This window comes from Cynocephalus volans, chromosome 13 (genome assembly GCF_027409185.1).
Source record: "Cynocephalus volans isolate mCynVol1 chromosome 13, mCynVol1.pri, whole genome shotgun sequence".
NCBI lineage: Eukaryota > Metazoa > Chordata > Mammalia > Dermoptera > Cynocephalidae > Cynocephalus > Cynocephalus volans.
This window is the reverse complement of record NC_084472.1, coordinates 19,897,260-19,913,081: the sequence shown is the minus strand read 5'-3', so window position 1 is coordinate 19,913,081 and position 15,822 is coordinate 19,897,260. Positions and strand designations below refer to the sequence as shown.

Here is a 15,822-nt window from a genome sequence, read left to right as displayed (position 1 = left end):
ACTTGCTCCGAGTGTTAATCGGGCCGAAATAAATACATATTCCATGAGTGAGACCTTAATTGGGAAAAGTCTCCAATTACTCACATTTGCTAAAACCTCGCCCACCCTCTCCAACCCAGGAGACAAATCAAAGCATCAAAACCAGATACTGTTGACACAACTCCATTAATATCCTCTCAGGCCAGATTCCCACAGTTCAGCTGCCCAAGTCTGGAAACCCCAGCCCCAACGCCGCGCGCCCAGGGACAGCAAGGCAAAAGAGAAGGACAGCGCCCTGACCCCGGGGAAGTCCCGCGGTCGGCGCGGCACAGCCCCGCCCGCTAGGCCCCGCCCCGGGCCCGCCCACCCCGGCTCGGCCCCGCCCCAGAACGGGCACTGGGCGTCCGGGCTGCAGCACCGCCCACACGGAGAGGAGCCGACGACGCCTTTTTCCCTGACCTGCGCGCGCAGCCTGTCGTTGCCTGCGCCTGGGCCTGCTCGCGCTCTTTCCCTCCCTCCCTCGCTAGTCAGGCGCCGGGTCCTGAAACAGCCCGGGGAAGTGAAGCTGTAGTCGTGGACCGAGCGAGACGAGCTAGCCGAACCCTCGCCGACGTCCACAGGCCTGCACCGCGGCAGCATGAGCGCGCGCAGCCCGGCGCTCGGGCTCCTCCTCCTGCTGCTGCTGTGTCCGGAGCAGGTGAGCGGCCGCCGGCGACCCAGGCGGGCTGTGGGGGACGCGGCGCGGCTGAGAGCTGGGGAGGGTGGCGGGCCGAGCAGCGGCTCAGACGGCCCCGTCCGCCGAGGCGGCGCGACTCGGGGCGTAGAGCCATGGTCTAGCCACGGAGCCCCTGCAGGTGCCCCCATCTCTCCTGTTTCTCTCTCTTCCTTGTGATCTGCAAGAGGGTGGCTCCTGGGGGGTGGGTGCCTGTTTGACCTGCTTTGAGCTCATTTCAGCTGTAGTCGTCTAATTTCTTGGTTTAGGATGTGGGATCAGAGGGAAGGAGGACAGTGGGTAGAGAGGAATAGCGACGTTGTTTAGCCTCTTTTTTCTTCTTTTTTTCTTTTTTCTTTTTTTAAATTTTGCTACATGCACACGAACTCTAAATTGTTTAGAAGATCTGGCCACTTTATTTCCCCTTCTCCTCGCCTAAGGATAGTGGTGGAAGGGGAGATAAACAGAATTCGTCAAGCACCAAGTTGGAACTGTCCCAAATCCACATAAGGCAGCTTGGTCTTGTAAAGAGTGCAGGTTATTATTATTGTTTTTTTTTTTTTTTTTTTTTTTTTTTTTATCAACTCCTTTTAACATCTGAGAAACCGAGGCCCACAGGGAGTGATTGAATTTCTCCTTGTCACGATTAGCTAGCGACAAAATGGGCCCTGGAACTCAGGGTCCTGACTCTCTGGGTGGGCTTTTCCTTGGGTTAGAATCCTTGGACGTGGGCGTCCCACTGTTTATGTCTACAGTTTTTTTTTTTTTTTGTCGTTTTTTCGTGACCAGCACTCAGCCAGTGAGTGCACCGGTCAGATCCTATATAGGATCCGAACCCGCGGCGGGAGCGTCGCCGCGCCCCCAGCGCAGCACTCTACCAAGTGCGCCACGGGATCGGCCCTATGTCTACAGTTTTAAAACTTTTAAAACTGCGGGAGTGGGGTAGGGGTGATTAAACCAAATCAGGATGACAGGGTGAGCCTCTGGGAACTCTCTACCCTTGTGCCCACTAGAACCCTTCAAATAGGCGTGTGAGTGAGTAATGAAGTTGTGGATCAGAGCGGACGGCAGGTTAAGGATGGAGTAGGAAAATCTCTTCTTGGACTTATGTGTAATTCTCAGAAGAGGATAGGTGATGCTGACCCATTAATGGCCCGAGAGCCGGGAGAAGAGCGGTAGCTGCCTGCTTCCATGCGTGCATGTATGCGTGTGCCTGTGTGTGTGTGTGTATGCGTGTGGGGTGTGGGGGGGGTGTGGGTGTGTGTGTGTAAAATCCTCAGCTGTGTGGGCCTGTGGAAGATTACACATCCGGGATTGGGATGAACCCAAGGGTGCCTGAGTGGAAGGGGAGGCGGAGGAATGTTGATTTCAGGAAAGCAGTTTGGAATGGGGTCAGCCAGTAGACTGCTCACTAGTTCTGTGACTTTGGGCACTTTACTCTCAGCCTTGTTTTCTCCTGAAGATAAATAATACCTCATAGAGTTACGGGGTTATTTAAGTAACACAGTATATGCAAAGGCCTCATCAGTGTACCTAACAGTAGTAAAAATTCAAAAAATGGAACAATTACGTGCCTTAGAGAAAATACAGCTATTTGTTTTCCCTAGTTTTAGATCAGGACCTAATAAGCAGGCTTCCCATTATTAGGTAGCTTTATTTCTGAAATCCTTTACCTCAAGGTAGTATCCAAGACTGATAGCCAATGAGCACCTGTCCTCCTAGGTCAGAGGTTGTGAATCTATTGCAAAATCCTTTTCAAGGTCTGTAAATCTTAACTTGAAACATTCTTATTGTTATTTAAAGATTTAACTCCCTCCTGTCTGGAGGCTTTCAGTGCACCTGATAGATGGGGAGGGGTGTCTGCTTTTAGAATTCATACGTGATATTTGGTTTCATTCTGAGCACTAATAAAGTTCTGTCACACAATTACAGACTAGCTGTCCTTCGTAAGGTCTGAACTACATTTTCGGGGGATTTTTGCATTTCTTAATTTTTAGTATTTACAGATGATCAAATAACATTTCTAACTCCCTGGTTTTTAAAACCATAGTAATCCAAATAATGTATGCATTCTTGAGAAATAGCATGTATCTCTCCTGGTTGTGATATAAGCTTTTTCTTGAGGGAGCTGGAACATAGTGAGGCCTGGGTAGGAATTAAGCATCAAATTCCTTTTCCTGAGGAGATGGAGAATGGGTTCTTCTTTTGACCTGGGAGCAATTAAGAACAACCATCTGAAATTGAAGTGAATGTGGGTAATCTTTCCCGGTCTCTCCCACTCCTTGATTGACCCTGTGATCACATATCTTATTAACATAAGTAATTAAGGAAAAAAATGAGGGTTTTTTTTTGTTTTTTGTTTTGTTTTTGTTTTTGGTGAGTGGGCCTAGAGAAAAGGACTTGCTGAATAGGTCTCTGTATTCCTTCAATGTTTGTTATATTACCCAGAACAAAGAACCCCTCTGGTCATGAAGACAGTGTGATCTTTCTTTCCTAGGCAACCCTTCCTCACCCTTGACTCCTGAAAGGGATGCGGTGTTCTAAGCATGGCACATTACTTGCTGTGGAAGCCCGAATTAGGCTGTCTCTAATCTGATCTCAGGAGCCCCATTCTGCCCCTTCACATGCAGGGCATCAGCTCTCCAACCAAACTAAACAACTTGCTGTCAAAACCCTGCCCTTTTTCCAAGATCCCAGTTCACCTGCTGTATTATCCATGACATTGTTGTCGTGCTCCCCCAACTGAAATGCCTTCCCTCTAAAGTTCTAAATCTTTGTGTAAACTGTTGAAACAGTATTTGCTGCTTGGCAAAAGACTTTGAGTTAAAAGACCTGGGTATGGGTCTTGACTCTACCTCTTCCCAAGAGTGGCCTTGGGCAAGCCAGTTATCCTCTGGATCCTGTTTCCTCCTCTTTAAAATTGGGTTAACAACTATGCCTACTTCCCAGGGTGCTTGTGGAAAGATAGAGAATTTTTTTTTAATTGAACTACCCAGATCGCAGGTTCCTTGAGAGCAAGAACTTTATTTTATCATCACCAAATATGGCCAGGACTCTTGACTTATGACTCTTTTTAATCACCAAATCTTTGAACCTCGAGGTGGGTTTTGGGGAGGGATTTAGAGACTGTTGGTGGTCAGAATTGGATTTGCAGTTGGTTTCTGGGGGATGGCAGTGATCATCTGTGGCCAGCCAGGTTTTACTTCACTTGGACTATGCCTCTTTTTTCAGTCTTTGGAATATTTGCTTTGGCAACAAAACTTTTTGAAAAACCTCTATATGGTACAAGAGTGCTGTTGGTAAATTTGAGAGGAATTTTAAAATTTTGTTTTTCATCTTGTTACTATCCCTTTCTTAGGTCACAGGAAGAACTTAATAGTTTTATAAACATGAAGTAGGTGCTCTGGGAGCAATGTACGATGCAAAGATCAAAAAACTAGCCCATTTGGAAAGTGGTCTATATATTTGAAGTGCTGTGTAAATGTTCATAGTTACTATGCCTCTCTTGTTCATAGTTAATGGGAGGAAGGCTAGATATATAAGAAACTATAATATACTGATAAGTGTACAAATAAGGATAAAGATAAAATGTGCAGTTCATTTTTGAACTGAGCTCTAGAGGTTGGATGAATGTGTACCAGGCAGACAAGAGGAAAACTAGAGAAAATAGTGGAGAAAGTTACCTAATCGTTACTAAAAACCATTGAACTGTACACTTGAAAAGGGTCAATTTTATGATATGTAAATTATCTCAATAAATCTGTTAAAAAATGGCAGGGGGGCTATTCTAGATTACAGAAGATTAAAGACAAAAAAAACTACCTAGGTTTTACATTGTACTTTATTGCTGTCACACATCTGATCTTGCTTTAGCCTTACCAAGGCCCTGTGAAATAGGTATAATGCTGTTTGTCCTATTTCACAGATGTAGACAATTAAGGCTCAAATTCATCCCAAGGTCACATAGCTAGTAAACAGCAGATTGGGAACTTGAACTACTGTCGACTGACTTCTGTGCTCTAGTTTATTCAGATTCAAAATGTTGCTACTAGATTATTCATGTTTAGCAAGCTAAATTGAAAGGGTGTTCAGCAGATGTTCCACTTGACCAATAAGGCATCTCATTCAAGGCATGTTCCTGCCTCCAAGGTGGCGTCTCCAATAGTTGGTAATAAAGCAGGGATGAAATAGGCGTGCTGGCCTGACCCGTGGCTCAGTCACACTGTGTGAACATTCCATAGAAAAAAACCTGCCAACAGTATATAATGACACCTACTTCCATGGTTTTCAGTCTTGTGGCTTTTGGGTTATTTTTCAAACTTGTGGGTGCTGTAGCTTCTTAATGTCTAATACCAACTAATAGTATGGCCTTGTGCTAATCACTTAAAGAAAATGCAAACTAAAGGGGTTCTGTAAAATGAAGAATTGGACTAGCTGAGCCCACCTAACTGTATAAATGTATGACTTAAATACCCATATACAGGCAAACCTAGTGCACACACCAGCCGTCCTTTGTTATGTGGGTATGTTCATGCCGGGTTGGCTATAAAACAGTTTCCATCAATAGAAGTTAGACCAGCCTGGCCTTTACCCCAAGTGTCCTGCCGTATTTGTTTGGTCTGCCTCGCTGACTTTAAAGGAAATAGGCAGCTTAATCTCTGATCAGGATTCTCTCTGCCAGTCCCTCTACCCTGATCCTGTGTTGTCCTGACTTGGCCAGGCCATCCTCTCTTCCCCGGAGAGGCAGTGGGGCAGTGGAGTCAATCAGCAGCCACTTCCCCTCCTTCCCTTTGTTGGAGCTGGAGCTTTACCCATCCAGGACAGTGACAGAAGTGGGATACCAAGCCCTGCACTCCCAACTGGTGAGACGGTCGAGTGCTAGCCTGGGGTTGAGGGCTGCAGTGGTACTGAGGAAGTGAGTCGTTACTTGACAACTACCTAGATAGGTACTTAAAAAGATGTGAATAGTAGTCACTTTTCCTACAAGTGAATGTGTTTGTGTAGAAATGACACTTGCGTGGGGTCATAGTGGATGGGACAGTCTGTCTCTGGTGCATTCTCAAATTCTGAGGATACATCAGTGCACAAACTGGGCTGGAGTTTGACCAGTGCAGTAGCTGGGGAGGTGGGAGGACAAGGGGGATGAGGTGGAGAACTTTGCCTTTAAAATCATGTCACTTATGAGCCATGTGACCTCAGAGTATCTTCTCTGAGTGTTAGTTTCCTTATCTGTAAAATGCTGCTATACTCAGTAGTATCTTCATACTGTCTGAGAAATAAATGAAGAAGTGAGTGAGAAATCACTTAACTTTGTGCCTGACACGTAGTTGATGTTCGGTATTTGAATATGAGGTAGTTAATGCTTCAACAGGATTTGCTGAAGGCATCCTGGAGTATAAGATTCTGTTGCTGGTGTTCGGAGCTTCTCCATATGATAATATGTGTTCACAGAGCTCACTATTAGAGTCTGATTTAGCAATTGCTATAGTTGCTAACATATAGCAGAAGTGGCTTTTTAAAAAAATCTTTCCTGAACTGTTCCTGTTATTGTTGAAAGAAGCTGCCTTTTCTTTTTTTGAAAGCAGCTTTCTTATCTAGTTATATACTCCTTAATTAAACTCTGGAGCATGTTGTGAAATATCCATATGGCCTAACTTTTAAAAGTAGAGACTCTCTAGCTTTGTATCTACTGAGTTCTTTGTTGAAGCCAAAACAACTAGCAGTTTTCATTTCTGAACTTCCCATATAATCCAGTTGAACTCCTTCAACTCATTGTGAATTTTGATGGTTTCTGAATCAGTGAACACCAGATATGGTACCCTAGGGAATTTCACATAGGCTCTGTCCTTTAGGATTATGGTCTTGTTTACAAAAGAGTCAAGACAAAAGCAAGAAAATACTTTTGCAACCTCTCCCAACATCACAACTTTGCAGTCCTCATAAAAATAAATTCTGCTTGATCCTAGGGCAGGAGCCAGCAAACTATGGCCTGGCCAGAGCCTGTTTGTAGAACAAAGTTTTATTGGGACACGCTGCACCCATTCATTTACCTGTTGTTCGTGGTTACCTTTGGGCCTCCACAGGCAGAGTTGAGTGTTTGCCACAGAGACCTTAAGGCTCATAAGCTTACAGTATTTAGTATTTGGCCCTCTAAGGCCAAGTTTATCAACTCCTGTCCTAGTGGATCCACATGGGAACTTGTGGAGTGTAAGGGACAGAAACAGATCCCACGCACCAGAACATCTGCTGCCTGACTGACCGGCTCTGTTCCAGGCTCCCAGCCCAGTGCTGCTGGGTCCAACCTGCCTCTTCTCAAGGATAGCTCACCTGCTCAGGGGACACAAAACGGGAACCAGGTGAAAGGAGTTTTGCGAGAGGCTGATAAGGGATAATTAGGAAGGGCACTGATAAGGCTGAAACCTGTGAAGAAAACAGTGGGTAAGTTTGTGATCTGGATAAATACAGGTAAGAGCTGTTCAAGTAGAGCCAAAAGCCAATCTGTGGAGGGTAGTCGAGATTTATTTGTAAAAAAGCAGTTTGAAAGTCACTCCGCTTGTGTGTGTGTGTACTCATCTATATATATGTTTACCTGTGGGGAGAAATGAAAAGCCTGGAAGGCCTAGATATAATAAATTAGCACTAGTTAAATCTGAGAAATAGGATGGGAATGGAGAATTGGGTAGGACTTTCAGTATTATTTCATATACACCTGTTATGATTGAATTATTTGTGATGAATGTGTATTGATTTGTAAATCAAGAAAATAAAACCTGCAATCATTTATTTTTAAACATTTTAGGAATTAGCAGAATTTTTAAATGCTTAAATAAATTCTTATGGTTACAAATAGCTCTATGAGATTACTAAGTGGCCATGAGATGAACAGTCAAGAATTATTATTCTTTGAACTTGGACCCCCTACTACTTATATGGAAATTTAACAAGACATGCTATTAGAGACTATGGGTATGTCGCACGACACTGAAACCTATAGTCCTTGATCCTGTTTGAACTGACAGTCACTCTTCTTTGTTTAACCACAGAGTAATAACTGAGAACGTGCACTCTACAGTCCTTGCCGCTGGGCTTTCCTTTTACATGGTAAAGGACATCTGAGCTCATGGGTTTGTTTTTTTTTTTTTTTTTTTAAAGATGACCGGTAAGGGGATCTTAACCCGTGACTTGCTATTGTCAGCACCACGCTCTCCCGAGTGAGCTAACTGGCCATCCCCGTATAGGGATCCGAACCCGTGGCCTTGGTGTTATCAGCACCACACTCTCCCAAGTGAGTCATGGGCCGGCCCTCATGGGGTTTTTTTGGTTGTGAAATATTCATAACATAAAATGTCCATCTTAATTATTGACATTACGTCACATTTTGAGCAACCGTCACCACCATACTTCTCCAGAACTGAGCTTGTATTTTGATTAGGTGCACTTTTTGGCTATGGCAAGTTTCAAACAGTGGTGGGTCTCATTTCAGTGTTGAGCATAATTCTTCCTTCCCCAAGTGAGTGTTATTGAATATGAAAACACATCAACTGTGCTCTTAGATTGTAGTTAGGGCAGCTTTCAGCCAGACACTTTAAGTTTGGAAATCAGGTGGTTTCTTTGAAAAGGAAGTGTATGGCCTGTATGAGACCTGTGTGCATGGTGTGGCCTTGACATCAGCATGTGCTGCTCTGACAGTCCAGGATCTTACAGGGCATCCATCTTCATTGTTGACAAAGTCCTGACTACCCATTGTGTTGCAGTGATTTTGAGACTGGAAATCCAGTTGCTCTGAGGCCAGTTAGGTTCTTCGTGGGATACGGAAAAGAGGGTGGCCCATGAGGAGTAACCCTCAGTGCAGAGTGAGGATAAGAGCTCCAACTTTCAAACCAGCCAGGTGTGGGTAGGGTCTGGCTCTGCTATGTCTTAGATGTGACCCCAGATGAGTGACTTTACCTGTGCGTGCTGCAGTTTCCTCCTCTCTAATCTCAGCACTTGCCTCACAGGTCAGTTCTGAGGATTCAGTGAGATAATAGAGCATGCTTAACCAGTGCCCGGATGCTGGAGGGGTGGCGGGGGTGAGCCTCATGGGAGCAGAATGTGTGATGGGAGCTTGGTGAGGGAGAAGCCATGTTTGGGAGAGTCTGCAAGGTGCCGTGGGAGAGGTGGAGTTTTGAGAGTAGACTGAGCAGGGGGTGAGGGTGTAAGGAGGGTAATGGGGGCAGACCAGACTGCCATGGACAATGCAGAGGCAGGCAGGTCCTACTGAGTGTGGAACAAAAGGGAAGGAGGGTAGAGTGATAGGTTTGGAACATTGTGGAGCATGGACAGAGCCAGAACATTGTGGAGTTTGGAACATTGTCTGGGCTTGTCTCGCAGGTAGTGGGAAGGGTAGATTGTAGGTATAGGGGCAGAAACATGTAATACCTTTCCTCACCCACCATAAGGGTTACAGTCAATACTCCTATAGCAAAAGACAGGTTAACAAGGGCAAAACATACTTGGGTAATCAAAGTTTTACATGACACAGTGGCCTTCTTAATAAAGACCCAAAAACCCAAGGGAAAACTGTCCATTTCGTGCTTAGGTTCAGTGAAGAGTGGACAGCTGTGTAGAAGTGTGATTGGACAAAAACAGAACAATCTAGTAGTAATAGGCTGAATGGGAAAACCCAGCAAGGCCTGTCCAGATTCTTCTTGGCCTGTGTGGCATTCCGTCCTCCAGGGTATAGGGCAGGACCCCTTGTGGAATGAGTATCTTATGATCTACTTTCAAACAAGATAAGTCAGAGAATTTCCTTATGGCCAGCTCCTACACAGAAAGGTGGGAAAAGGTTAGAGTAATATTTCTAGGTTTTATGGCTTTGGGGAAGAGGAGTTCTAGTTTCTATTCTAGTTTTTACGGCCTTCCTTAGGAGAGAAAGAAGGGCAGGAGAAGGTCAGAGAGAGACTTTGCATCTGAGGCCTTCCAATGTCCTTCAGTTCAAAGTACTCGGCATGCTGAGCACCATACTTTGGGTATCTTTTTCTGAGCCCCTGCATTGGCTTCTAAGCACCAGAAAGCTTGGGAGCCATGATTCAGGAAGAGACAAGCGGCAGCCCTACCTAGGAGACACTGCCATGGTCTGGATGAGAGGAGGAGAAGGCTGAACGAAGGAGCCTTCCCACAGTGGGCAGTGGATTGTGGGAGGTTTGAAAGGCACCTAAGCAATTCGAACTCCATTGAAGAGGGGTTGGCAGTAAGGAAAGATTAATTTCCTCTTGAGCGCCTGAGGCTGTCAGGCAGCTAGCTGGAAGTGCAGCTGGAGAGAAGTTGGAGATCATTTGTTCGACGCTGAGAGGGGTTTGTGAATGAAGTTGGAAGTGTGTGTAGGCAAGTACGGATGAAGGGCCCAAAAAGAGATAAGACTGTGGAGGTCCCTAAAGAGGCTCAGGGCAGGTCTGGGGGTGAGCTCTCCTTTTTCAGCAGTAGGTGATGGGAGAGGACTGAAAGTACAGCTTTGAGGTGGAAAAGAGGCCTCCATGTCAGTGCAGCTGGGTGGGAGAGTGCACTTATGCTCATGCCCTTGCACAAGGCAGGGTCAGGGAGGGCAGAATGCTAGAGGGAGGACCTTCATTATGCAGGTGATTATATTTTATTGAGAGTTTCTTTATGGAACCAAAGTCCTCTGGTTTGAATCCTGGCTTTGCTACTGTTTGTGTGACCTTGGACAAGTTATTTAGCCCCTCAGTGCCTCAGTTTCTGTACCTGTAAAATGGGTGTAATAACAGCACCTCCCTCATCAAACTGTTGTTGGGATTAATTGGGTTAACATATGAAGAGCACTTAAAACAGTGCATAGCACACAGCAAGTGCCTTGTGAGTACTTTTGGGCCCCAAAGGCATAGGGCTGCTCCTTTACGCAGGATGACTTTTGGGAAAGCAAACCTAAGAGTGTTGATTCAAATCCAAATTTCCTGGGCCCAAAGAGGCCTCAGGTATTTTATTTTCTTCAGGTCTTTGGAACCTTTTTGCTGAGGTTTCAAACAGAAGACATTAATAAGAATTCTTCAAATTTGATTGTATCCTGCTTCATAGTTTACTGAGTTCTTTTTATACACATAAGCATATTCCCTCGTTTGATCTTCACACCACACCTGTGAGATAAGCTGAGATTCCGAGCTTCATTTTACAGATAGAAAAACTCCTAATCGTCAGATGCAGCCCAGGTGCAGCACATGTCGAGAGCACCAGGAGTTCACAGGATCAGAACCCAGGACTCGACCCCACTCCATGCCTTCCCCTCCCCCACTCTTCTTCCACCACATGCGTGGAAATGGCACTTTGCTTTGAAATAAGTTATGTAGATTATAAAGGATGATCTTTGTGAAAAGGAATCTAAACAGCATTGGGTCATTTTTATTGGCCTTTATAGTGCCAAGTATTGAGGAAGTGGATTTGCAACTCCAGATGCCCATCGTCCTGTTTGTCATGACAGAGCTGCGGTTTGTTGACTGGGTCCCTGTGGGGTGATTAGTCAAACAGAGTGCTCCTGACATGCTCGGCCAGCCAGGGTGGCTAGCCAGAGTGCCCCTGAGGCGGAGACCTGCTAAAGGCCAGCCAGTCCAGTGAGAATTCTGTGAGGCCTAAGAAGGGATCCCTTGTGTTTAAATTGCATGTAAACATCTGCAGTTTCCTGCACCTCCCTAGTCAGCTTTTGCCTTTTCAGACTTCAGTTAGATGTGTAAGTGACCTCTTGGTTGGAAACACAGAGTTGTGCTACTTCTCTTAGAATTACTAGGTTTATGGGAATAGCAATTTGGAATTCTCTGTATATAAAAATGATGGTAGAATTCACAACTTCTTGGACCGACCCCATGACTCACTCGGGAGAGTGCGGCGCTGGGAGCGCAGCAGCGCTCCCGCCGCAGGTTCGGATCCTATATAGGGATGGCTGGTTCGCTCACTGGCTGAGCGCGGTCACAAAAAAAGGACCAAAAAAAAAAAAAAGAATTCACAACTTCTTGCCAGAGGATTGGTATGTGACTTTGTTGAAGACTTGTCATTCCCTCCTTTGTATAATTTCCCTCCTTTGTGGCCTAAATATATGACTTTTAATGTGTCAGGAGAAGAATATATCATAATTTTTATTTTAAAATATTTGAAGAATGAATTCAGAGTTAAGTTATATTGACTCCTTGGGTTCTCCCACAAGTACACACCCCAACCTCCTGCTTATTTTTTCTTTCATGTTCTAGGGCTTCAGGAACTTTTATGGGATTTGTATCTTGACCCCAGGGTACAAAAGAGACTGACCTAGCTCCTGGCATATGTGTGGGTCATATGCCACTGTCACTGGAGAGAATTTGTGCTGTTGCCTCTACTTGGGTTTTTTTGAATTGGTTTTAACCAGGTATAATGGGAGCCATGGTTGCTTCATGGTATCTTCTGTTTCCCTGTGGGACAGTCACAAGCTGGTGGCTATGACTAGCTGGGCTCTCTGTGGCTTTCTGAGTCCATTGTGGCACAAAGGATCGGATGTGCTCTGGGCAGCACCCTGTGGAGCAGGATGCTGACTTGATGATTCACATTGAGCCCTCCCCATTTCTGAATTTTCTGACAGCCTTGTGACTCACATGGGCAATAGGAGTGGCTCTTGAGAAATCATTATGTAAGAGATTTTAAATTGTTCTTTTAAGATTGTTTAGGTGATTTTCCTTAAAGTTAGCATAGTCATTGCTTTTTACTTAAATCTCCAGGACAAGGTGTTCATTCTTGCCCCTTCTCTTTTCAATTATTGATGTGTGTGGTCTTGTTCTTCATTTTTTTTTTTTTTTTTTTAAAGATGACAGGTAAGGGGATCTTAAACCTTGGCTTGGTGTTGTCAGCACCACGCTCAGTGAGCGAACCGGCCATTCCTAAATAGGATCCGAACCCACAGCCTTGGTGTTAGCACCGCACTCTCCCAAGTGAGCCACAGGCCGGCCCTATGTGGTCTTGTTCTTCATGTTACTCATGATATATTGATATTAATTAACCTAAATATATTTGGAAATATTTTCAGTTTATATGGTTCCTTGTGCAGATGTGCAAAAATAGTGCCTTTATAACCGCTAACTCACATACTATCTTGCTTTCTTTACACTGTGATTTTTAGTGACTCTTACACAGAACTATAGCTTCCTCTTATTAACAAATAAGAAGTAGAAATCATGTAGATAAGTAATCTCCATTGCCTACTTCACTGACTTGACAAACTCATTTTGGGCATTTGGTCTATTTTAGTTAATATTTCTCAATGTTGAACTAGTAAGTGCCTCTTTATTCTGCAGGTAACATTGGAAGTTTCTGTAATCATGCTTGAATGGGTGCTTTTTGATGTTGAAATTGGGTTTACTGTTGAGACCGTAGTGACACCAAGTTTTGTGTTCACTTTCTGTAGGTGTTTTCACAATCCTGTGTTTGGTATGGAGAGTGTGGAATTGCATTTGGAGTTAAGAGATACAATTGTGAATATTCTGGGCCACCAAAACCATTGCCGAAGGATGGGTATGACTTAGTGCAGGTAAGTTTATTATCTTGGGCAGTAGGAACACAAACTCCTGATCCCAAGATCCTCTGTTAATTATACCTTAAGTGTTACTGCAAGGTGGAGGTAGAGGTGAGACTAATAGGCTTAAACCTTATCCCAAACTCTAACCTGTATGTAGTACACAGTGGCAGAGAAAATTACATAACTACAGGGGCCTAATTTTTCAGGGGTTGATTTTATACCTCTCATGAAGTTTCCCAGTAGCAGGTTACCATTTAGAAACCGACCTCGGTACCTCAAATGTTGCTCTTTGTAGCTTCTGCAAAGTATATTAGAAGTTAGCTTATTTTGGTTCTTAGATTTCAGGACTTGAATGGACTCTGCTGCTAAGTGGCTATGACTTCCTTGTCGATTCCTCCATGTTCCACTGAGAAACTGTGAATTTTCACTACTACCACGATTCAGTTTTCTGTTGTCTTTTTTACCATCCCTGATACACAGGGATATTAGAAAAGAACTGGAAAAATCGAGGTGAAAAGACTTGTTTTAGAGGTATAAGTAATCAAAAATGAAGTTGACATGATAACAGAGCTCCTAGACTCCCTTGCTTCTTTCATCTGAATTATTAAAGGCTTTAACTTTCCCTGGAGTGACTAATGGAAATAGTCAATAGTGGTCTGGTTGAACTTAAACAAAAAAAACCTAAGGAGAGGTAAAATGATTTTCAAGATAGGAGAGTGAACTTCCGAATGTGAGAAAAGTTAGAAATGTTTCTCCTCACTCTACTCGGGAATCCCTAGTTTAGAAATCGTAAATTTGACAAGCCTTTTAAAAGAATTCTGCAAGAACTTGGCAAATATGTGTCTTACTCTAATATACATGAATGAAGGACAAGGATTACATGAATGAAGTTGTCTTATTTCATTGAGGAACATTATTCTTACTGTAACCATGCTACTTTGATACCTGTGCTTTCTCACCCAAAAGGAACTCTGTCCAGGATTCTTCTTTGACAATGTCAGTCTCTGTTGTGATGTTCAGCAGCTTCAGACTCTGAAAGACAGCCTGCAGCTGCCTCTACAGTTTCTGTCCAGGTAGGTTGACCGTCGGGCCAACAGAACAAATGGGATGTAGGTACTTGTTAACCAGTAATGTTCTGATTTCCTTTTAAAAGTCAGTTTTTTTGTTGTTCTGTTTTAAAAAGTACTATATGACTTGTCAGAAATAGAGATAAGAATAATGATCAGACTTGGTTCTCCTCCTAGTTGCATTTTGAGTTGATACCTGGATTTCTCTGAGATGTCCTCATCCTACAAGGTATCTGCACTGTGGACAAGCTCCTCTCAGTCTTGAGCCTTTGTGCACTGTGGGGAGGATAGGTTGCTGGTGATCCTGCTCAGGTCCTTAGCCTGAGACCCTTATCCGTGCAGTCCTGTGTGTCACCTCCCTCCCCTTGCCTTCCCTGCTTTGCACATCATTCATTTCTCTTCCCATGGTGAAATGATGTGCTGGCATCAGGTCTTCAGTAGAGCCTTGGCCTTGGGTAACTCACCAAGCTTGTTCTGACATAATTGGCTGGTTTTGTCAAAGTTAATTTCCTGTCCGATCTGTTCTCTATGACCCAGGGCAGTGAAAAAGGGTTACATAATAGATGTTCTTCTCTAGGCCTGCCCAGCATTTCTCACATGTACAAAAGAACAAGTTGGTGGTATTGTTTTGAACAGCAGATTGTGGTATCATTCTAAATTTTTCAGACTTCAGCACACTGATAAAGATGGATGGGAAGCAAATATAAGGAGGGGGAAATGCTCCTCTATGCAGATATCACTGCAGGTGATAGGGCACAAATCAGCTTCCACTGAGGAAACCCTGCTTCCTACCAGAGGTTGAAAGTATAGAGTGGAAAACTACCACTAAAGTTTTCTTTCAGGACAAAATACAATATGTTAATAAATTAAAAGTTGAGAATCTCATTGGGTCATCATTCTGTGGAAGGTTGAACATTGAGAGAGCCAGATTAGAGCCTTCCTCAGTCAGTCAAAACACATTTATTTAGCTTCTATTCTGGGTGAGGCATTATGGATATAAACATCAAAAGATGGCCAAGTTCTCCCTATGTTGTCAGTTGTACCAAAGCTTTATATATAATAGCAAAGAAGAGAAACAACCTGATATATGGAATATTATACAGCTGTCAGAATTGACGATGGTAGAGATTAACTGTGGTAACATGAAAAGAGATTTGTAATTTATGGAAAATGATAGAAGACTGTATGCACCCTAGGAGTTAGAATAGTGTAATTGTAGTTTCTGGTATTGTCACAGTAAAGCACGGGTCTCCTGAAGGAGAGTCAGTGTGCATGTTTGTGTCTTTCACTAGAACAGAGACTCTTAACAGCCGGGACACACTTTCCTTGCTCCGTGTTGTGCATAGTCACTGGGACTGGATCAGAGTAAAATGTAAGCTCGGTTGCGTTGTGAGAATGCATGTCTAATGAAACAGTAGCTTTTGTAGGTAACAGTGGACCAAAGGAAAAGAGAGCTTTTTTGCCACATGACAAGTCAGGATTGGGAGCTTTTTAAACTTTGAACCTGAAGGACAGCAGACAGCTGTGGTTCTCATGAAAAC

The 15,822-nt window shown here is 44.0% G+C and overlaps 1 protein-coding gene across 2 annotated transcripts in view; it reads left to right on the top strand.

Moving 5' to 3' along the window:
* The first annotated feature begins 456 nt into the window (after positions 1 to 456).
* The window catches only part of NPC1 (NPC intracellular cholesterol transporter 1), a 49,531-nt gene continuing 34,165 nt past the window's right edge, over positions 457 to 15,822 (top strand). For both annotated transcript variants that reach the window (XM_063076852.1, XM_063076851.1), the window contains exons 1-3: positions 457 to 676; positions 13,104 to 13,226; positions 14,181 to 14,287. In XM_063076852.1, coding sequence (XP_062932922.1) covers positions 617 to 676; positions 13,104 to 13,226; positions 14,181 to 14,287 — 290 coding nt within the window. In that variant the 5' untranslated portion in view covers positions 457 to 616. The remainder of the gene's footprint in view (positions 677 to 13,103; positions 13,227 to 14,180; positions 14,288 to 15,822) is intronic.